This window comes from Nerophis lumbriciformis, linkage group LG01 (genome assembly GCF_033978685.3).
Source record: "Nerophis lumbriciformis linkage group LG01, RoL_Nlum_v2.1, whole genome shotgun sequence".
Taxonomy (NCBI): domain Eukaryota; kingdom Metazoa; phylum Chordata; class Actinopteri; order Syngnathiformes; family Syngnathidae; genus Nerophis; species Nerophis lumbriciformis.
Genome location: NC_084548.2, coordinates 52812327 through 52836785, shown reverse-complemented (window position 1 = coordinate 52836785; position 24459 = coordinate 52812327). Strand labels below are relative to the sequence as shown.

The following is a 24459-nucleotide window of genomic DNA, read 5'->3' as shown; positions in this document are numbered from 1 at the left end:
CATTATAATAACAGAGGTGTATTGCCACCAAGTCAGCTATAGCTGCTTTTTTCAGGCGTTTGATTGGATAAAATGTGCATGACAACACGTGTATGAAACATAGTGTCACTATCATAAAGTGTAGTGTCATTATAATGCAATGTAGTCGCACTATCATACAATTTAGGGTCACTATCATAAAGTGTTGTGTCACTATTAAATAGTGCAGTGTCACTATCATAAAGTGTTGTGTCACTATCATGAAGTGTAGTGTTACTGTCATACATTGTAGCGTTACTATGATCAAATGTAGTGTCATTATAATAAAATGTAGTGTCCCTATCATAAAATGTAGTGTCACTATCATAAAGTGTTATGCCATTATAATAAAATGTAGTCCCACTAGCATACAATATACGGTCACTATCATAAAATGTAGTGTCATTGTAAGAAAATGTAGAGTCACCATCAAAGTGTAGTGTCATTATAATAAAATGTAGTCCCTCTATCATACAATATAGGGTCACTATCATAAAATGTAGTGTCATTGTAATAAAGTGTAGTGTCACTATCATAAAATGTAGTGTCATTATAATAAAGTGTAGTGTCACTATCATAAAATGTAGTGTCATTATAATAAAGTGTAGTGTCACTATAATAAAATGTAGTGTCACTATCATAAAATGTAGTGTCATTATAATAAAGTGTGGAGTCACTATCATAAAGCTGGACACACTGTATTTATGTTCAACAACTTAGATACACAATAATGTTTTGAGGACAAGACATCAATTATAATCAATTCTATTGACAACAAAAGAGCATAGTTGTTAAATGACACTTCTGGAAAAAGTGAGTTAGCAATGCTGCTACGTACCTCGTGGACATGTTTATTTATTACATGTCTCTTCTTTGTCAAAAAATAGTTTTGAACTTCCCCAATTGCTCTGATTTAATAGAAACATTGGGGATGGAGTCGGATGGACCTTTTCACGGATGCAATAGTGACTCAAAAATAGAAATGAAGGTACATTCCTGCATCTAACACCCTCATCCAGACTCTCACATAAAAATATAATTAGCTCTTCTGAGGCCACCCCATTACAATTTTTTGTAGAACACCAACTTATGTTCAGTTGTGTATCTCAAAAATATGGTATCTAAAATGTTCCATATTTGTATTTAGCTTAATATCAGAAAGATCCCTCTGTTTATCAGTTCTACGCCACTGCAAACTACATGTTAAACACAATGGGGCCCCCTTATCTTTCTTCCTAAGTGATTTCCTAAGAGGAGTCCATTCAAATTCATGACGTGTCCTTAAACGGCCAAATTGTTCCCACCTGCTGTTGTTAAGTTGCTGAATGCCAAATGGTTAGCGTGTGCGTGTCTATCATAATTTGCATATAAACACGCCTTTATTTCCTAATATGCATACTGTATGTAAACACCCTTAACTCCGTAATTTGCATAGGTAAACATTATGGATGTCCGATAATGGGTTTTTGCCGATATCCGATATTCCGATATTGTCCAACTCTTTAATTACCGATACCGATATCAACCGATACCGATATCAAACGATATATGCAGTCGTGGAATTAACACATTATTATGCCTAATTTGGACAACCAGGTATGGTGAAGATAAGGTACTTTTTAAAAAAAATAATCAAATAAGATAAATAAATTAAAAGCATTTTCTTGAATAAAAAAGAAAGTAAAACAATATAAACACAGTTACATAGAAACTAGTAATTAATGAAAATTAGTAAAATTAACTGTTAAAGGTTAGTACTATTAGTGGACCAGCAGCACACACAACCATGTGTGCTTACGGACTGTATCCCTTGCAGACTGTATTGATATATATTGATATATAATGTAGGAACCAGAATATTAATAACAGAAAGAAACAACCCTTTTGTGTGAATGAGTGTGAATGAGTGTAAATGGGGGAGGGAGGTTTTTTGGGTTGGTGCACTAATTGTAAGTGTATCTTCTGTTTTTTATGTTGATTTAATAAAAAAAAAAGAAAAAAAAAGAAAAAAAAGACCGATACTGATTATAAAACAACCGATACCGATAATTTCCGATATTACATTTTAACGCATTTATCGTCCGATATTATCGGACATCTCTAGTAAACACCCTTAATTCCATATATAAGGGCACAATTACGGCGAAAAAGCCGAACATCAAACACACGGAGAAAAACACAAACAGATTACAGAAGAGAAATTTGTGTTATCCAGCGAGGGAAAAACATAATGTAAAAAAGTAAGTTTAAGAATGGGGGGACTGTTGAGGTAGCCTAAAGCGTTAAAATAAATATTATTTTGAATAGTATTTTGAAATGTCTATATATTGCTCATTTTGCAATATATCTGTCTGTCTTATCTATCTATCTATCTATCTATCTATCTATTTATCTATCTATGATATTAATTCAACATTAGACAGTAGAAGTAAGGGAACTTGTCACACTTAAGAACAAATAGGCCACCCTGAGAGTGCTCTGGAGCACTCGTAGATTTTGTTCTTACCTACAAACAAATCCCAGCTAAGAAAACGTTGGTGGATACAAAAATATCCTTAAAAACTTCGTAAGTGGGCCTAAGAACAAAATGTGTTCTTAAGAACGGTTGCTGAATGGGGCCAAAGAGGTGTGTGTGAGGTGTGTATGTTGTGCTCTTATTGTGATGATTTCAGAGTAAACAGGCTAGCAATGGTGATGCATGTCTTCACTTTACCCGTCACCAGTGCGGAGCTGCGTTGTTCGCTCATGATGCCACGCTGTCCTCTCCCATTAGGCCTGGCAGCTTTTTGTCCGTCATTACTGACCTCAAAGCAGCACAAACACTCTCCGTCAACACACACGTAAAAACACAGCAGAACTCAGGCTAAGCCTATCTGGACTACAAAATGATTTGTGTGCCAGGTCTGCAGTTTAGCCTCGATTACAAGTTGTGTGTTTCATCGCAGTTGGCGCTTAGGAGATAAATATCGTCATGGAATGCAGTGGGATTGAGGCCAATTCGAGCATATTTTCATCAGGTATATAAATCCTGTGCTGAATGGCAGATTGCATGTTGTGACATGAGGCCCAGATGCACCCAAAACAAGCTTCCTCAGGATTCAAGGTGGAACCAAAGGGGCAGAAGAAGAGATGCATCTTTTTTCCTTTGTTTTTTTGCATCCACCTTTACTGCTCTTAGTTGGAAAAAGTTACCAAGTCCAAAATGTTTTTTTTCTGCATCTTATCTGCAAATCACTCTGCGTCTACCATCTAGAATCTAGATCTATGTGCATGTATGTGCATGCGTCTCTGTTAGCGCACACACACTTGATCTCTCAAGTCGCAGGCAACAAAATCCAAATACTTCCCAAGGTTCACTTGCTGCCAGACCAGGAGCCAGCAAAAAGATTTATCTCAAGGATTAAGGGGTGTGCATCTGTGGCTCACGTGCATTGGCCCTGGCGTCTCTTTCTGGACACTGTTGCTTGTGGCTTGCAAGGTGAGACAGGTGAGTCCATCACATAGGCGGTCATTAATTCCATTAATTTTTAACATCATTGCTCAGCTCCACTCATCATTTGCCTTGAAATCTCCTGCTGGAAGAGACCTGCTTTTCTTGCAAAGAAACAGACGGCCAATTAAATCCTCCATGCCTTGATTCTGTGATTTAGGAGGGATCAAAAGGGGATTTTCTAGAGGGCTTGGCACTATCATATTATCTCGCTAGGGTGTCATTACCATCACATTTAACTTTTCATCACACACACTACTTGAATTAAAGATATATATATATATATATATATATATATATATATATATATATATATATATATATATATATATAGTGTTTTAAGTTTACATTTTGAAAGAGAAACTATGATGGGACCCAAATAGACCAGAAATATCACAGAAATGACCTTTTTTTTCTTTTATCCTACAGCTTAATACTGTATTGTTCTCTAAGGCAGGGTTTTTTAACCTTTTTTGAGCCAAGGCGCATTTTTTTCTTTGAAAAAATGCGGAGGCACACACACCACCAGCAGAAATCATAAAAAAAACTAAACTCAGTAGCCGATTTTGACAATAAAAAGTCCTTGGATATTAATTCAAACCATAACCAACCATGCATTACTATAGCTATTGTCTCAAAGTAGGTGTACTGTCACGACCTGAGTTTTAGTTCTTGTCTTGCGCTCCTATTTTGGTGGCTTTTCCCGTTTTGTTGGTATTTTCCTGTTGCAGTTTCATGTCTTCCTTTGAGCGCTATTCCTCGCACCTGCTTTGTTTTAGCAATCAAGAACATTTAGGTTGTTGCTATCTGTCATGACTTGAACTAGGACGTGGTTTGTTCTCCCGAGGTGCAAATGATTTGGACCAGATATGACGTGCAGGTGAATACATATTTAATTTTAACACTCAAAAAAAGAATAAACGAAAGGCGCGCACAATGGCGGAGGTAAAAAACCTGGCTAGTGAAAACAAAACTTGCACAAAGACAGAAACTGTGAACAATGAAACAAAAACTTACTTGGCATGGGACTGTGAACATGGCATTATGCAGAAAGACGATAAAGAGTGTGTCAGGGGTATGATGTCGCCAGGGAGACTTCCTGGCAACAATGGGTTTAAATAATAGTGACATGATTAAAGACAGGTGCGTGAGTCGTGAGGGCAGGTGAAAACTAATGGGTTGCTATGGTGACAAACAAGAGTGCACAATGAGTCCAAACGTGGAACAGGTGAAACTAATGGGTAACCATGGAAACAAGACAAGGGAGTGAAAAGCAGGAACTAAAAAGAGTCCAAAACCAAACAGCACATGGCCAAACAAAAACATGATCAACACAGACATGACACTATCTTTTTTTGTGGGGACATTGTTGATTGTCATGTCATGTATGGATGTACTTTGTGAACACTATCTCTGCTCCACACGCTGTAAGTCTTTGCTGTTGTCCAGCATTCTGTTTTTGTTTACTTTGCAGCCAGTTCAGTTTTAGTTTTGCTCCGCATAGCCTTCTCTAAGCTTCAATGCCTTTTCTTAGGGGCACTCACCTTTTGTTTATTTTTGGTTTAAGCATTAGACACCTTTTTACCCTCACTTTGCCTCCCGCTGTTACCTGCATATTTTGATCACGACAAACCATCGTCGTCTCACACCACCTGTTCCCGACATCTACAAAGCAATTAGCTACCTGCTGCCACCTACTGATATGGAAGAGTATAACATGGTTACTCTGCCGAGCTCTAGACAGCACCGACACTCAACAACGGCACATTACTGGTTTGCAAAAAATATTTTTAACCCAAATAGGTGAAACTAAATAATCTCCCACGGCACACCAGACCGTATCTCATGGTCAGGGGCGCCGCTAGGGATTTTGGGCCCCATGAAAATAATCTTTACAGGGCCCCCAACACAGAGTCATTATTTTTTCTGTATTATAATTTCATCATCATTAGGGGCCTCTCTGGGCCCCCTTCCATCATGGGCCCCTAGAATCCGTCTCCTTTACCCCCCTTTTTCGGCGCCCCTGCTCATGGTACACTGGTGTGCCGTGGCACAGTGGTTGAAAAACACTGCTCTAAGGTACAATTAAATTAATAATGGTACTGTTCTCCAAATTGGTAGTTTTGGTACAAATTTAAAAGGCTCTATGATTAGAGAGGAACATCACTGTGCCTTGTATATAGCTTAAACTTTTTTTTAAACCTTATTTTAAACTGCTAAACTGTAAATTTGTATTTTTATTTTAGCTAAGTACCACGTGACTTGTTGAAGGGTGGACTAGCAAAGTAAGATTTTCATTGTACGGCAAACTGTCTGTTTAACTGTGCATATGACAATAAACAATCTTGAATCTAGAAATTAGGGCCCATTCAGTGTGTCTGCCTTTCTGCTCTGTGTACATTTAAATAAGGACATGTTGCAACTAATACACGCGTGTAGATTGCTGCAGCGTTTCACAGTAACTAAGCCCCTGTGACCTTTTTTACACTCCCTCACTGGCACACATCTTGTGCATACACACACACACACACACACACACACACACACACACACACACACACACACACACACACACACACACACACACACACACACACACGCATACACACACACTTTACTTGCAAGTCCAACTAGTATTTGTAGAAATCAAACATGTTAGAGCCTTCCCAGCATTCCCTGCATAATCCTCCGCATTAAAGCATAACACAGCAGCAGTTCCAGGCAACAGGTCAAACAGATCTTTATGGTTCTATTATCCACCTACATTGTGTGCATGAATTAAACATGGCGTGAAAGTGTTCATTAACATCACACAATTCGGCAAATACTGGCAATGATGCATTTTGATGAGCACATGCACCCTTTTTCATCTTAAGTGTTTTTTTTTTGTTTTTTTAGTAGCTAAAATAGGAACACTCAGCAGCACCCTCCTGTGTTCACTTGCAAGTTAGCCTGGCTCAGCTTATTGTTGGGGAGGGAGAGAGCTTCACCGGCACCTGACTGACACACAGCACATGTCGAGGTTCAAGTAGATCCAAGCGTATCAAGATGTATTCATTAGGATGGATCAGAATATAAAGTTAAAGTACCAATGATTGTCACACACACACTAAGTGTGGCGAAATGATTCTCTGCATTTGACCCATCACCCTTGATCACCCCCTGGGAGGTGAGGGGAGCAGTGGGCAGCAGCGGTGGCCGCGCCCGGGAATCATTTTTGGTGATTTAACCCCCAATTCCAACCCTTGATGCTGAGTGCCAAGCAGGGAGGTAACGGGTCCCATTTTTTTATAGTCTTTGGTATGACTAACCGATGGGCAAATACAGTCATCTTGTAACAGAATACCACTGTTCCACTTGGCAGGATGCGTTTACTTGTAGTCTGTCCATGGCAAAAGATGACTATGCAGGGTTTGTACGGTCGTGAAAAACCAGGCAACGCCAAGGACTTTTAAAATGCAATTTTCTAGGCCCTGGAAAAGTTATTGAAAATAATATTTTTTCAGAGGTTTTGGAAAAGTCGTGGAAATAAATATCAACTTGTATTAATGCAAACAAAATCGATGTCACAACGAAATGCTACAGACTGTCAAGATGTTTTAATGATGTGAACAATGTATTTAGTCTAGTCTTTGTGTGCACACTCACTAGCAGGTTACTTCTGCTAGTAAAGTGACGATGCTAAGGACATTTTCAGCAACGTGCATCTTCAATAATACAATTTTAAGGATGAATACAAATTGTGGCTCGCAAAAGACAAAACGTGCAAACTACAAACTTTGCTGTAAATCTTTCGACATTTCGAATGTGGGCAAGGCAGCACTCATGAGCCACTTTAAAGAAGAACTGCATGTGACGATCTGTCACTTCATTTCTGTTTGTTTCCTTGTTTTGTGTTTACTTCCCATCAGTGCTCTTAATTTGTTTCCACATATGGTTGACAGTTTTTGAATGCATTTTTAAAGTGATTTAGAGGAAGAATTAATTGCTCCCATTAGCTGCATTGCTAGTCGCCTTGAACGAGCCGATTTTTATATATTAGAAAGCGAAAAAACCCCAAAACCTTTGTCTTTCTGTCTCTCATAATGATGGTGAAAATTCAGTTCCCCTTTAAAGGCCTACTGAAATGCGATTTTCCTATTTAAACGGGGATAGCAGGTCCATTCTATGTGTCATACTTGATCATTTCACGATATTGTCATATTTTTGCTGAAAGGATTTAGTAGAGAACATCGACAATAAAGTTCGCAACTTTTGGTCGCTGATAAAAAAGCCTTGCCTGTACCGGAAGTAGCAGACGAGTAGCGTGACGTCACAGGTTGTGGAGCTCCTCACATCTGCACATTGTTTACAATCATGGCCACCAGCAGTGAGAGCGATTCGGACCGAGAAAACGACGATTTCGCCATTAATTTGAGCGAGGATGAAAGATTCGTGTATGAGGAAAGTGAGAGTGAAGGACTAGAGGGCAGTGGGAGCGATTCAGATAGGGAAGATGCTGTGAGAGGTGGGTGGGACCTGATATTCAGCTGGGAATGACTAAAACAGTAAATAAACACAAGACATATATATACTCTATTAGCCACAACACAACCAGGCTTATATTTAATATGCCACAAAATAATCCCGCATAACAAACACCTCCCCCCTCCCGTCCATATAACCCGCCAATACAACTCAAACACCTGTACAACACACTCAATCCCACAGCCCAAAGTACCGTTCACCTCCCCAAAGTTCATACAGCACATATATTTCCCCAAAGTCCCCAAAGTTACGTACGTGACATGCACATAGCGGCACGCGATCAAATGTTTGGAAGCCGCAGCTGCATGCGTACTCACGGTACCGCGTCTGCGCATCCAACTCAAAGTCCTCCTGGTAAGAGTCTCTGTTGTCCCACTTCTCCACAGGCCAATGGTAAAGCTTGACTGTCATCTTTCGGGAATGTAAACAATGAAACACCGGCTGTGTTATCCGGCACAACAGTCAGGGGGTGCATTCTACGGCAGAGGTGCGTTATCCGGCACAATACCTGCCGCAATACACCGCTTCTCACCTACAGCTTTCTTCTTTGCTGTCTCCATTGTTCATTGAACAAATTGCAAAAGATTCACCAACACAGATGTCCAGAATACTGTGGAATTTTGCGATGAAAACAGACGACTTAATAGCTGGCCACCATGCTGTCCCAAAATGTCTTCTACAATCCGTGACGTCACGCGCAGGCGTCATCATACCGAGACGTTTTCAGCAGGATATTTCGCGCGAAATTTACAATTGCACTTTAGTAAGCTAACCCGGCCGTATTGGCATGTGTTGCAATGTTAAGATTTTATCATTGATGTATAAACTATCACACTGTGTGGTCGGTAGTAGTGGGTTTCAGTAGGCCTTTAAGGGGAAAAAGTACAAATCTGTTAGGTGAGTTTTTTAACGCTGATGCTTTGAGGACTGAGGAGAGCCAGCGACATACTAGCAGACAACTTTGGATGTTTCGGCAAAAAATCAAGTCCTCAAAACTGAGATACTGTGTGAATTCACACTACTCATTTAAGTAATCCAAAAAGGGAGCTGCTCCTGGACAGCCAGATTGCAGCGAATGGTAACTGTGGGAAGCTTGCTATGCATTTTAGAAGACTACCCTATTTTCCGGGCTATAGAGCGCAGCGGTATTTAGGTCGCACCCACCAAATTTTTACGGAAATAGAAATGTTTATATTTATTAGCTGAACTGGACCATAAGTCACAGATGCATACTGGTACAAAAGATTTTGTAAATGTTTATTTACATAACTTAACTGTTTCCAAACAGCAGTAAAACAGCTGATTAAACAAAACAGAAGTCGACAGCAGGGATTCAATAGCTGCGGAAGCTAGCTGTCCAATCAGCTAAAAAAACTTGATAACTCCACGGTGACATTTTAGTGAATTTGTAAAACTGAAACAGTACAAAAAGAATGCCATTGTTAGTTATTAATACGAACACAGACACTTGTAAACATGTTAGCCTATTTTCTAATGCTAACGCTGCTAGCTTGATTTCATTACGACAGCATGTGTGACTATGCATGAAAACACTCCAAAAGACATCACAAATGGGACGGTTTAGTAAGTAAGCATTGTTTTAGTTATACTGTTAAACTTACAAATGTTGCTTGGACTGATGAATGAAGAATCTTTTTGAGCAGAAACGCTATGGACAAATATACTTCCAGGACGAAACAGGAAACACATTGATTCTTTATTCTCGTACCAGGACACATAACATGGCATGGTATTTAGTACCCAAGATCCCAGATTTAGCCCAATGAGTACCACAAGAACAAAAGCATATACCGTATATTCCGGAGTATAAGTCGCACCGGAGTATAAGTCGCACCTGCTGAAAATGCATAATAAAGAAGAAAAAAAACAAATATAAGTCGCACTGGAGCCCGGCCAAACTATGAAAAAAAACTGCGACTTATAGTCCGAAAAATACGGTACATAATATTGTAGTATTAGTGTTACAATAATTATTTTCTGGTTGTTCCAGTTAAAAAAAAATATATTTTGTTCATGGAAATTCAGTAAGGTTTTGGATAAGTCATGGAAAGTCCATCTATCTATTATGTACAGGGGCGCCGAAAAGGGGGAGTAAAGGAGACGGATTCTAGGGGCCCATGATGGAGGGGGGCCCAAAGAGGCCCCTAATGATGATGATGAAATTATAATACAGAAAAAATAATGACACTGTGTTGGGGGCGCTGTAAAGATTATTTTCATGGGGCCCAAAATCCCTAGCGGCGCCCCAGATTATGTACCGCTTGTCCCTTCATTGATAAAAAAAAAGTCTGCTTTAGCTCAACCCAGAAAGTTATTTAGCAACCAAAGTCACACTATTAAAACAGTACTCCTCATATGGGTGGAAGGAATTTTAAGACAGCTAATTTGAGATATTAGTGCGATATGACATAAAACGGAATAATTTGCTTATCTGTGATCTGTGATCAGGGTATGAATCCAAGTAGACGTGTGAGTCACAGGAATGTTTCCTTTTGCTTGACTAGGTAATTTTGTAAGTGAGGTGTATTGTGAATTCACTTTCTTGACACGCTACTTTTAGGATGCATCATCTATTGTGTCCTAACTAAAGGTCTTGATCGTGCTCATGATAAATCTTGATTGTCATTCTGACAGAACAGGGACAGATATACACTTTCTTTCCAGTATTAATGATTTGACTTAGTTTTTCTAATGCCATGTAGCTGAAACAAGACTGAAACTGAAATCAATACTGAAACAAAATGGTTATTTTCTGGGCACAGGTGTGAGCAGAACAAACTGCATAAAGAGTGATTCACGAGGGAGGTGTTGACTGAACACAACTAAACATCCATTAGGTGTGTCCAAAAAAAAAAAAAAAAAAAAAGGATTTAATAGCTATTCGTATTTGTAACAATTCTATATCCATCCATCTATCCATTTTCTACCACTTGTCCCTTTCGGGGTCATGAGGGGTGCTGGAGCCTATCCCAGCTGCATTCGGGCGGAAGGCGGGGTGTCGTCAGCATCCTTCCGGGGTAGATTCTAAGGGGGGGGGTCTCAACAGCCACTGGAGTGACCTCTCCAGTGGATCTAAATGGCCTGGGCATGGAACTATGGAGGGCAAGCTGTTGTCCAGGCAGCAAGACCCCCCTCTCCGCGTGGCTGGTGGGTCCAAGCAGAGCCGGCCCAAGCCATGAGCGTACTAAGCGCTTGCTTAGGGCCCCGCGGCCACCAGGGGGCCCCCAAAAGCAATTAACAAAAAATTCTTATTTTTTATTTTTTGCATGTACGAGTCTGACTGATGATTTCTAAATGATCAAAGATATATTATTGTACAAAAACACAATTTTAGGTCAACAGAGTGCTGCTGCTGATCTAGGCCTAGTGATTCTTCCTGCCTCTCTTTAAATGTAAAGCTGCCTCTGCTGCACCTGTGACGTTTGCCGCCCGCCGTGCAATGCCAGTGCGCACTGGGCATCAAAAGCGCAGATAGAGGCAAAACAATGTCACAAAAAAGGACATATCCTTCAGGTGCAGAAAAAAGGAAGAAGAAGAAAGTGGAAGAGGAGAAAAAATGCCATGATAAAGGTATGTTTGCATGACTTGGTAATAAAAAGTTTATCAAAGAGATTTGTAGCTGTAATTAGCTTTAGTTAGGTGACGTTAGCTAGCTAGCGCGGTGCTAGCAATATGTTTTTAGCATCAGGTTACTAGTGAGATATGTTGTTTGCACAAATTGTTTGCAGCAGAGCACGGTAATTTATGTGAGTAAAATAAACATTATTTTTTACATCAACTCATAAATTATGTGAAACTTCCCCAGGAGCATTGTTAAAATACTTTGGAGGCACAGAATCAGCCCAGAGCCAGTTCACATCCTCAGGCTCAACTGTGAGTGATGAATCAGGTGAGGAAAAGACTGTCACCATACAGTATACATTTAATTTCGTAGTATAAACATTACACCTGAAGGGAAATTAATGTAGTCAAAGTATCTCATTAATATGTGTGCCTATATGTATGTATGTATGTATTTCATCTTAGGTCCATCTCCATCTTCTACAGTGCTCTCTCACACACCTCCATCCTCTGTGCCCACTGTCCCCTCCATGTCTAAAACCACAGCTGATTTATCTAGTAAGTTAACTGCAAAACACCCTTTATAATTGCTCATTGTACTGCAGAACATTCTGAGATTAATAATTATGTCCAACAGTGCAATTTAATGACCTTATAGGTCCTTCTTTTTTAGTCATTGTCTTTCTTTGGTCACTTCCTCAGCAACTTCCACCACAATGTCCCCTTCACACCATGGACCATCATCGCTCCGCCAGTTGACCCAGCTGAGTGGCCTTCTTTCCTCTCAGATTCAGACAGGACTGAGCAGGTGATCAGAGGACCACTGTCTATTAAGGAGAACTTTTCATTCCCCAAACGGCATGATGACCGAAGTTTTCATTATCATTATACCTACAGACAGCTAGTAAATGGGGAAAAAGTCAAGCGTAGCTGGCTGACTTATTCAAGAAGTAAAGATGCAGTCTATTGCTTTTGCTGCAAATTATTTTCCAAAAAGTCCTTAAAACTGGCAGCCGAGGGACAGCGGGATTGGGTCAACATAGGTGCACTGCTGAAACAGCATGAAAACAGTGAAGATCATTGTAGCAACATGGTGAAATGGAAGGAATTTGCCTTGCGTCTTTCAAAGGGGAAAACTATTGATGAATATAACTTCAGTAGACTGCGCTCTCTTTGTACAAAGTAAACATTAAATATGAACAATTAACTAAAAATATAAACTAGTAATTAAAGACTAATATGTACAAGACTGATGAGACAAGATGACACTTTTACTGTAAATACAAAGCTTTATCACTTGGACTGTACAACCCCAGGCCACTCTTGTAGCTGAATGTTTTCTACATTTTAAGATTAGGAACCATATGTGGCACCCTGGACATCATTCGTTAATTCATTGGTATTATTTATGTTCTTAACTGGGCCACCCCCATATCTTTATAAATGACATGTCATTTGTAAAGACATGCCAGGCTGACAATAGGATAATGTAAACAACACTGCCAGAGCCGCAATGAGTTTATAGTAGGTGTGTGAATGATCAACAATCAATATTATTGGCAGAAATAGAGGGCCCCAAAATCAAATTTTGCTTAGGGCCCCATGGAGGCTTGGGCCGGCACTGGGTCCAAGGGAGCGACGAGTGTCGATAGAACACCGCAGGTGTTGCCGGAATGACGCTACAACGTCAGACTCCGGCTCCTGACTTTCTGTGGGGGTTTACTCTCTTAGCATTACCCTCAAATGGGTTGACCGCAAGGCAGCGGTGGTTTTGAGATTAAAGATTTCCTTCTCCTAGTTGGGCTACCTTACCAGGTTTACGAGCCCCATCTGCCCGAATGCGGCAGGTAGCACAGGGGTGCATCTTACCCGTGGCGGTATAAGCCCGACCTGACTAACATTTGGGCGGAAGGCGGGGTACACCCTGGACAAGTCGCCACCTCATCACAGGGCCAACACAGATAGATAGACAACATTCACACTCACATTCACACACTAAGGCCAATTTAGTGTTGCCAATCAACCTATCACCAGGTGCATGTTTATCGATTAATAAAAAAAAATTAATAAAAAAATTAATTTTTAAGCTGTATTTTCCAGCCACCCAGGCAAATCATTCTGTTGCTGTAGCTGCATATATCTGCTGAACATATTTACTTTTGAAAAGAGACGTATCTTGTTTTATTTGTATTTGACTTTATTAAATGTTTGGGGATAATTTTTTTAGACAAAACCTATTTTCTTTTAAGTAATGTATAAATAGAGGGTTGTGCCCATTTAAAACTCTTAGCTAAGATTATTTCAGCTTGACTGGAAACCGTTGTGTCCTCTATTATTTCTACAGACCAAACTGGGTTTATCAGGGAAAGACAGTCCTTTCACAAGGTCAGGCGACTTATAAATATCTGTAAAAGTTGTATCGAGACACCAATTCACATAAACTATATTGCAAAAGTATTTGGCCACCTGCCTTGACTGACTCACATATGAACTTGAAGTGTCATCCCATTCCTAACCCATAGGGTTCAGTATGATGCCTTATGCAGCTATTACAGCTTCAACTCTTCTGGGAAGGCTGTCCACAAGGTTGCAGAGTGTTTTTATTGGAATTTTCCATAATTCGTCCAAAAGCGCATTGGTGAGGTCACACACTGATATTGGTCGAGAAGGCCTGGCTCTCAGTCTCCATTCTAATTCATCCTAAAGGTATTCTATCGGGTTCAGGTCAGGACTCTGTGCAGGCCAGTCAAGTTCATCCACACCAGACTCTGTCATCCATGTCTTTATGTACCTTGCTTTGTGCACTGGTGCACAGTCATGTTGGAAGAGGAAGGGGCCCGCTCCAAACTGTTCCCACAAGGTTGGAAGCATGGAATTGTCCAAAATGTTTTGGTATCCTGGAGCATTCAAAGTTCCTTTCACCGGACCTAAGGGGCCAAGCCCAACTTCTGAAAATCAACCCCACACCATAATTCCTCCTCCACCGAATTTCATCCTCCTACCACTTTGTGGCTGACTTGCTGTTGTTCCCGAACTCTTCACTTTTCTTATAATAAAGCCGATAGTTGACTTTGGAATATTTAGGAGCGAGGAAATTTCACGACTGGATTTGTTGCACAGGTGGCATCTCACACATGTTTGTAGACACAGTCTCCATGCCTAAATGTTTGATTTTATACACTTGTGGCCGTGCCAAGTGATTAGGACACCTGATTCTCATCATTTGGATGGGTGGCCAAATACTTTTGGCAATATAGTGTGTATATGTTTGTTTCAAAACATATTTCAAACATATTTGTTTGTACTCTGTTTTTCTGACCATCTGCAAAAAGTAAAAATCTGATAGCTGGACGTCGACATTCTTCTTTAATTTCAGATCAACATTTGCAATAAAAGTGACTGTTGTAATTACTAGATTAGAGTCATCTCCACATTCCAATCGCCTCAATTGCCAGTTTACTAGTGAAGGAAGCTAACACGCTAACAAGCTAAATGCACACTCCAGGTTTATTGCATCATGCACATATTACATGTGTCGAAATGGCCCTCGCATCCTTAAATATTTTGGATTGCGGCCCTCGCTGGAAAAGTCTAGACACCCCTGATTTAGGATATAAATTTACAAAGCAACTGAGAAGACATACTAATACAGTACTTAATAAATATGAATGTGATGTGTTTTCTTTGGGAAAAAACATATTTTGAGTTTGAGTTTGAGTTTATTTCGAACGTGCAAGCATACAACATGATACATCACGATTTCCAGTTTCTCTTTTCAACATGTTCGAAAAGGAGTAGGAAGAAGCAGAGCTTATTTAATCCTACCCCTTTTCTTTTACATAACAGTTGCTAAAACTTTTTGTTCACTTCCTGTTCACAATTTATTCACAATATACTCCATAAGTAATCACAATAAAAATAAATAAAGAAATAATAATAATAATTTAATAATAATAATTGGTGAAGTAAGTCATATTTCATATGATGAGATAAGTAAGATTATTTTGAGAATGAATGAATGGATGGATGAAATAAATTGAGAATGTTTGTCATGGTTCTTCTTCTTTGTACTTTGTAAAGACTTTAAGTTTGAAGAGTTTCTTGAAGTGGATCATATTAGTACATTGTTTGATTGCTTTGCTTAATCCATTCCATTTTTGGAATGGATTCTTGTTTTTGGAGACAAAACAAGAATATATAAATATATTTTTTGATTATTAAATACATTTTCTGACCAAACATTTGCTTGAAGTTGTGGAGTTCCAAATGCTGAATTGTGATCTGCTGTATTTGTTATAAGTCAATCCATGTCCAGTCTAAACTTAATGAACAACAATAACACGTGTGAGTTTCTGCATATGAAAACCAATTTATGCAAAAGTTACGATGTGCTTCATTTCATTTGACTATTTTTCTAAATATTTCATTTTGCATCATTGATTAAACAACTTATCGACATAACTTCACAGTTATGCCACGGCGCATGCGCAATCCCTCATGTCTTCTGCTGCAAGCTCGGCCGGCACCTCCGCCAGAAACGTGGCAGGACACGCCCCCGCTCGCTGGCAAAGTTGCAGGCAATCACTAATCACCGCGTCTGTGACTAATGAAGACAGACAGCAAAAAGACCAGCGGGCCCGAAGATCCAGTGCCGGAACGTAGTTTACTCTCGTAGTAAGCATCCCGTCTCTGGCTTCCCTTCCACATACTTGCTCTCTCTCTGTGCCTTCCCTGTTCCCGTGTCTTATATCCTTTGTGTTCCAGTAGTGCTTCCCCTGTTTCCCGTGATCAAGCTGTGTGCCTCGACTTCCCTCTGGATTCTGGACTGCCTCCCTCAATCCTCGACCCCTGCTTGGACACTGACTTCGTTGCTTCTCTCCAGCCCCCGACCGCTTGTCTGCCCACGGACTGCCTTCTCGCCTTACCCCTTTGGTCTGACGAAGGGTTCATCCAACACGCACATACAACAGCCTCTGGTAACATTTACATGGTTAATTCTACACATCGTCTTACACCTGTCACTTAAAGTAGCATACACATCCCACCTATTCATCAGATTCAATAAACCTACTGAACCGATTCCTGTCGTTGTGTCGTCTCCTTCCCCCGCCAAGTTATTTACCAAAGCTGCTCCTCGGCACATCATTTTGAGTAAGGCCAATACAGTATTGTATTAATTAATGTGATATGTGATCAAATGTGGTGATTCCTATCAGCCTGTCTGTCATTGATACGCTACATCAAACGTTGGCAGTGGTGGATGAGCATCCCATGCGGATCTAGACCCTCCCACCATTCCCTCCACCATGTGGAGGACAGGTGCCTGCTTCACAGCCTTGCATAAAGGCAAGCTGGCAGCCTGAAATGCAACCACCTCCTTCTCGCCAAGGCTGCTGCCAACAACTCTCGCACATCTGTGTCTGCCCACTTTCTCTTGTGCCAGCCAGCCTGCACCCATTGTTCGCCTCTGAATGCACTCAGCAGCACCCTGTGGGGGAAGCAGGCTGTGCAGCACAACCTGCACAGATATGAAGAGACGCCTCAGCCTATATTCTCAGTCAGGCTGCATATGCAAGCGCCGGGGGGGGGAAAAAAACAACCGTTTGCATAAGCTTCTCTCTCTAACTTACTCGACATAATCTTTATCGTGTTATGCAATTTTGCTTACTTTGTATTAGAATAACCTGGATTTTCAGAGAAGTTTTGAGCACATGTTTATTCATTTAAAGTTGGTCTGTATTTACAGTATATATGTGTGTGTGTGTGTGTGTGTGTGTGTGTGTGTGTGTGTGTGTGTGTGTGTGTGCATATTTCCCAAGCAAAGGCATGTGGCCAAATATAGATTTATCAGGGCCACGCAGGCTGGCAAATTATGGAAAAATAATTCGCTTTTGCCTTTGATCTTTATTTTGCTCTCTCTCTTCTGCCTCTTCTCCTCCTCTCTCTCGCTGCTTTCCTGCACTCAGTCTATACTGCACCAATACCTCTGGTCGACCTCCTACAGATGCTCTATCACAAGCCCTTATGGATGCTTCTCATGTAAATTTAGCTTCAATTACTGCATACAATTATAATTTGTCCCAAACCCGGGGGTCAGCAACCCGCGCCTCTAGAGCCACATTCGGCTCTTTAGCGGCGCCCTGGTGGCTCCATTGAGCTATTTAAAAAATGTATGGAAATGGAAAAAAAATGGGGTGAATTTTTGTTTTTGTTTTAATAGGGTTGCTGTCGGAGGACAAATACGACACAAACCTTCCTAATTGTTAGAAAGCCCACTGTTTAATATTTTTCTGCTTCACTGATGAGAGTATTTGGCGAGCGCCGTTTTGTCCTACTAATTTCAGCGGCCCTTGAACTCAACGTTGGGTGGACTGTGTATAACAATGTATAACATTTCCCGACGCTGCCACAGAAAGATGTGTTTCATGCCACTCCTTCTTTGTCTCATTTTGTCCACCAAACGTTTAATGCTGTGCGTGAATGCACACAAGTGAGCTTTGTTGATGTTATTGACTTGCTATGGAGTGCTACTCAGGAATATTTGGTCACTGCATGACTGCAAGCGGGCAGCACGGTGAAAGAGGGGTTAGTGCATTTGCCTCACAATACGAAGGTCTTCAGTAGTCCTTAGTTCAATCCCGGGCTCGGGATCTTTCCGTGTGGAGTTTGCATGTCCTCTCCGTGACTGCGTGGGTTCCCTCCGGGTACTGCGGCATCCTCCCACCTCCAAAGACATGCACCTGGGTATAGGTTGATTGGCAACACTAAATTGGCCCTAGTGTGTGAATGTGAGTGTGAATGTGGTCTGTCTATCTGTGTTGGCCCTGCGATGAGGTGGCGACTTGTCCAGGGTGTACCCCGCCTTCCGCCCGATTGTAGCTGAGATAGGCTCCAGCGCCTTCCACGACCCCAAAGGGAATAAGCGGTAGAAAATGGATAGATGGATGACTGCAAGCTAATCCATGCTAACATGCTCTTTAGGCTAGCTGTATGTACATATCGCATCATTATGCCTCGTTTGTAGGTATATTTGAGATCATTTAATTTCCTTTACTTATGTCCTCTGTGTATTTAGTTTATATTGGTTTCATGACACATTATCTGTATGTAATATTGGCTACATTTCTGATGGTTGTTTGCGCACCATGTTGTTCCAGACCACAGCAAACGTTACCCAGCTTGCAAAGATTGTAATAAATCCGTTAGAAGAAGACAGCCTGCCGTTTGGCCGTTCTAAGACAGTCATTACTAATGTTTTCCAATGTTGTAAAAATGTGTAGAATAAATATTACATTTCAACATTTCTGTCAACGAAGATTTGCGTCAGCCTGCGACACATGGTCATTTTGATAGTAGGCTAATATAGACACTTACATTATGTGTTGCCATCATTATAACACTTAAGTATTTACATTTTTTGCGGCTCCAGACCAATTACTTTTTTGTATTTGTATGGCTCTTTCAACATTTTGGGTTGCCGACCCCTGCCCTAACCAATTGAATCATGCATGTTACAAGGGGCCTTTCCACCGAATCTGTGGTATTTGTTTGTAGTTACTCTCTCAAAAAAACTTTTATCCAACTCTCGGATATTATACAAATTGAAGTAGTAAAAAAACGTGCGGTGGCCCATCTCTGGCAGTTTTATTTCATTTGATTCATTGGCCAAAGATGACATGTATCAGCTAAAAGTAAGAACGGTGAGTTATTTAGCTATAGCGTCATGCTAATAGCATGTTGATATTAATCAAGCACATTACAGGGATGCAACACAAATTAAATTTAAAAAAATAAATTAAAAAAGATACGAAAAAAGATGTTGACTTTAAACCATAACCAACCATGCATCAATATCGCTATTTTCTCATAGTAGGTATACTGTCACTACCTGTCACTTATTTTGAGTTTTTTGCTGTTTTCTGTTTCAGTTTTTTGTTTAGTGTTTTAGTTCTTGTCCTGCGCTCCTATTCTATTTTCCTGTAGCAGTTTCATGTCTTCCTTTGAGCGATATTTCCCGCATATAATTCGTTTTAGCAATCAAGAATATTTCAGTTGTTTTTATTGTTCTTTGTGGGGACATAGTGGATTGTCATGTCATGTTCGGATGTACATTGTGGACGCCGTCTTTGCTCCACAGTAAGTCTTTGCTCCACAGTAAGTCTTTGCTGTCATCCAGCATTTTGTTTTTGTTCACTTTGTAGCCAGTTCAGTTTTAGTTTCGTTCTGCATAGCCTTCTCTAAGCTTCAATGCCTTTTCTTTGGGGCACTCACCTTTTTTTTTTTTTTTGGTTTAAGCATTAGACACCTTTTTACCTGCACGCTGCCTACCGCTGTTTCCGACATCGACAAAGCAATTAGCTGCTGGCTGCCACCTACTGATATGGAAAAGTATAACATGGTTACTCTGCCGAGCTCTAGACAGCACCGACACTCAACAACAGCACATCATTTGCAGACTATAATTACTAGTTTGCAAAAAATATTTTTAACCCAAATAGGTGAAATTAGATAATCTCCCACGGCACACTAGACTGTATCTCACGGCACACTAGTGTGCCACGGCACAGTGGTTGAAAAACACTGAGCTAGAGAGAAAAAACAACTTTGATGCTGAACTAATTTGTTGCAGGCTTGTTGTTGTTGACTTATGTATAAATGTTCTTAATGTATTCATGTTTTTGGTGCTTAAGTAGAGGTAATGATGCAGTCCTCACCACCTCAAGGCCAACAGCTGCAGAGCAGAAGGCAATCCGGTTTTAATAGCACTTTCACTCAGTCTGACAAAATCACTCTCTCTAATCCAAACTTTGCAGAGAGTGTCAGTTAACACCATCCAATAGAAGCAATATTATTTCCTCTGTACCTGATGAAACCGCAGCAGTGTCATCAAACCTGCGAATTACAGCTTACAAATGCGGAGGCATGTACAGCAGAGGTACATTTCTGGGGGGCAAGCAAGCAAAGAGAGCAAGAACCGGAGATACGGTAGATAATCTAGCTTAGAGCAGACCCCAAAAGGAGAGCGGCAAAAGCTGAATATCGCGGGGGTGGGGATTTGAAAGCTATCGAAATCCTTCAGTAGATATTAAAAGGCTTAATCCAAGAGCTTGCTGAGGCGGAGTTTTGCTGTGTGGGCCCCATCACTGTCATTCTTGACTGGGTTAAAGGAAGGATAAGGAGCAATGTCCAGCACAGGAGCTATGTATCATCATGTCAGCTTTGCTTGCCTTTTTAGAAGAATTTAATACTGACATGATGCACATTTTTCTTCGCCGCTCTTCATTTTATTTATCTATGTATTTATTTATTTATTTGAATTACGACAATGCATATTCATCCACATAGAGCAGGGGTGTCAAACTCAAATACAGAGTGGGCCAAAATTTAAAACTGAACAAAGCCGCGGTCCAAGGTTGAACAAATTAACCTTTTAATAGGGACCCAAACACGTTTTGCATTGAACATTGAACAAGCAAGGCTTAATTAACTTTATATAACATGCAAAATCGAGTTTCAAATAATAATAATAATAATACAAAAATATTAATGGCATATCAAATACAATTTAAATAAAAATTTAATGCCTCTTTTCCTTACCTTCTGAGGTAAATATCAACATTAACTTTTTCCACAGGCTAATAAATTGGAAAATAAAATAACAATGAATAAACCAACCATTCAGGACTTTAAACTGCTCTGTTTGCAACACACTGATCTAATCTGATGTGCCCAAGCCAGATACCTGCCATCTTTTCTTGGATGCTAGTTCATTAATGTCGGGGCTCAGGCTTTGAGCTGAGGCAACCTTCATTATCGAACAAAGGTGTTCATCAGTCATTATATCTCGTAGTCCACCCGGACCACAGTCTTGGGGGTTTACTTGACTGCTATTTGTTTTTAATCAATAAAATATATCAAGGGAGGGGCAGCAAGTTTATTTAAAACTCTAAAAATGAGGCAAACATCCATTAATATCTGATTTTAGAGAAAGCCTACAGAAGACAATTAAAACTTCACTTGTCAATTAGATGTTTATGTGTGGAATTGTATAAGTGTCCCTTGAGTTCTTTGTCCCACATGACCTTTTACAAGCGCTTTATTGGTTCCATTTTTTATGAAAGCATGATTCAAGAACACGTTTTGAGTATATGTGTCATTTCTGTGTGCAGGGGGTATAAATCGTGCCGGGCCAGCGGTGCCAACATTCTTGCGCAACCCAACGATGATCCAGCCTCACTTGGACATGAAGCCCTTCTTGCCGTTTCCCATGGAGACTCCTCCTCCGCACAGCTTCAACCTCTTCCACAACTTCAACACAGTAAGGTTTGACTTCATTCATTAAAACAAGACCCAGTCATTGTCTCCAGGCCTAATTGATGATGAAGAATGGTAAATAGCAGGAGTGCTCAATCATATTTGTCCAAGGGTTGGATTTTTTTTTTCTTGTCAGGCACTGTGGGGTTAAAGGTTGTCTTAAAAAAAGGAAATCAATGGAAATATTATACAGCATATTATATACTAGGGGTGGAACGGTTTATGAAAAAAAAAAGTCTGACCCCTTTGCTTGACCTGAGGCGGTTTAGAGTGTGTTTGAATCATGTTTTTTTATTCAGTTTGGAACTTGTGCATGTGTGTGTGTGTGTGTGTGTGTGTGTGTGTGTGTGTGTGTATTTCCAATCATGCACATGATTACTGCAAAATATAATATATCATGAACCGCCTTTTTAGGGCCCCTGGTAAGGAGAAACATCCTTAATCCAAAAGTCACTTTAAATCAAGATTTGTGTTGGAGTGTTTGAAACTGACTTTGGAAAGCTACATGACATGAATGCTGCATCACAGTTTTTAGAATTTAACCTATTCAAAAATCAATGAGATTATAATGGAATTTACACAATTTCCATTAAAAAAATAACCAGGTGATTTTGTCTGTATGGACCGAGTAGGATTGTGTCCAAAACTCTTGCAATTACAGCAACATTTGTTTTCTTTTTAATCTTGTGCAATCTTAAAGGCTTACTGAAATGCAATTTTCTTATCTAAACGGGGATAGCAGGTCCATTCTATGTGTCATACTCGATCATTTCGCGATATTGCCATATTTTTGCTGAAAGGATTTAGTAGAGAACATCGACGATAAAGTTTGCAACTTTTGGTCGCTGGTAAAAAAAGCCTTGCCTGTAGCGGAAGTAGCAGACGATATGCACGTGACGTCACAGGTTGTGGAGCTCCTCACATCCGCACATTGTTTACAATCATGGCCACCAGCTGTGAGAGCGATTCGGACCGAGAAAGCGACAATTTCCCCATTAATTTGAGCGAGGATGAAAGATTTGTGGATGAGGAAAGTGAAAGGGAAGGACTAGAGGGCAGTGGGAGCGATTCAGATAGGGAAGATGCTGTGAGAGGCGGGTGGGACCTGATATTCAGCTGGGAATGACTAAAACAGTAAATAAACACAAGCCATATATATACTCTATTAGCCACAACACAACCAGGCTTATATTTAATATGCCACAAATTAATCCCGCATAACAAACCCCTCCCCCCTCTCGTCCATATAACCCGCCAATACAACTCAAACACCTGCACAACACACTCAATCCCACAGCCCAAAGTAACGTTCACCTCCCCAAAGTTCATACAGCACATATATTTCCCCAAAGTCCCCAAAGTTACGCACATAGCGGCACGTACATACGGGCAAGCGATCAAATGTTTGGAAGCCGCAGCTGCATGCGTACTCACGGTACCGCGTCTGCGCATCCAACTCAAAGTCCTCCTGGTAAGAGTCTCTGTTGTCCCAGTTCTCAACAGGCCAATGGTAAAGCTTGACTGTCATCTTCCGGGAATGTAAACAATGAAACACCGGCTGTGTTATCCGGCACAACAGTCAAGGGGTGCATTCTACGGCGGGGGTGCGTTATACGGCACAACACCTGCCGCAATACACCGCTTCTCACCTACAGCTTTCTTCTTTGCTGTCTCCATTATTCATTGAACAAATTGCAAAAGATTCACCAACACAGATGTCCAGAATACTGTGGGATTTTGCGATGAAAACAGACGACTTAATAGCTGGCCACCATGCTGTCCCAAAATGTCCTCTACAATCAGTGACGTCACGCGCAGGCGTCATCATACCGAGACGTCTTCAGCAGAATATTTTGCACGAAATTTAGAATTGCACTTTAGTAAGCTAACCCGGCCGTATTGGCATGTGTTGCAATGTTAAGATTTCATTATTGATTTATAAACTATCAGACTGCGTGGTCGGTAGTAGTGGGTTTCAGTAGGCCTTTAAATCCAATACGACACTCCTTAGTTTTTTTCCACAATTCCAGAGTTCATAATACAATCTTAGACCTCATTTCACATATATAACTGGGGGTGTAAAAATGAACACATTAATATGTATCACCTCACATCATAATTAATCTGGTTGAATGCAATTAACCCATCTGCAGAGCAGTTGGGCACAAAATCCCGGAGCCCTCTCCGGCAAAACATTTCAGGGTAACAGAAAACACAAAAGGAGTAACAGCTCTGCATTAATCTGGATAAATGTGTAGAAAAACAGAGGTCGTTTGTTAATGGTGTTATAAACGTGTTTGTATAGCTAGTCCCTTCTTTCTTAAGCCTCTTTGATCATTAAAAATGAAACTGTTACGTGCGGTGGAGAAGGAGATGGCACTGAGAGAGGGACGTCGCTTAGCCTTAGGCGTGTTTATTAAAATAATAGAATTACGTGTGCAAGTAATCCAAATACGTATGGTGTGACTATGTGTTGTGTTTAGCTGAGTGTTACCAGGAGTTGTGGAAGATGCGTGTTGAAGAAGGTG

The 24459-nt window shown here is 40.4% G+C and overlaps 1 protein-coding gene across 7 annotated transcripts in view; it reads left to right on the top strand.

The window, feature by feature from the left end:
• Positions 1-24459, top strand: part of znf385a (zinc finger protein 385A) — a 176963-nt gene that overhangs the window by 62660 nt on the left and 89844 nt on the right. For 3 of the 7 annotated variants that reach the window (XM_061986460.2, XM_061986421.2, XM_061986413.2), the window contains exon 2: positions 21787-21935. The exons of 1 other annotated variant lie outside the window; for it this stretch is intronic. In XM_061986460.2, coding sequence (XP_061842444.1) covers positions 21787-21935 — 149 coding nt within the window. Of the gene's footprint in view, positions 1-8693; positions 11946-12034; positions 12176-12319; positions 12426-21786; positions 21936-24459 lie in introns of those variants that run through there. 3 more of the 7 variants (XM_061986446.2, XM_072913932.1, XM_061986452.2) reach the window with 3 other exon arrangements.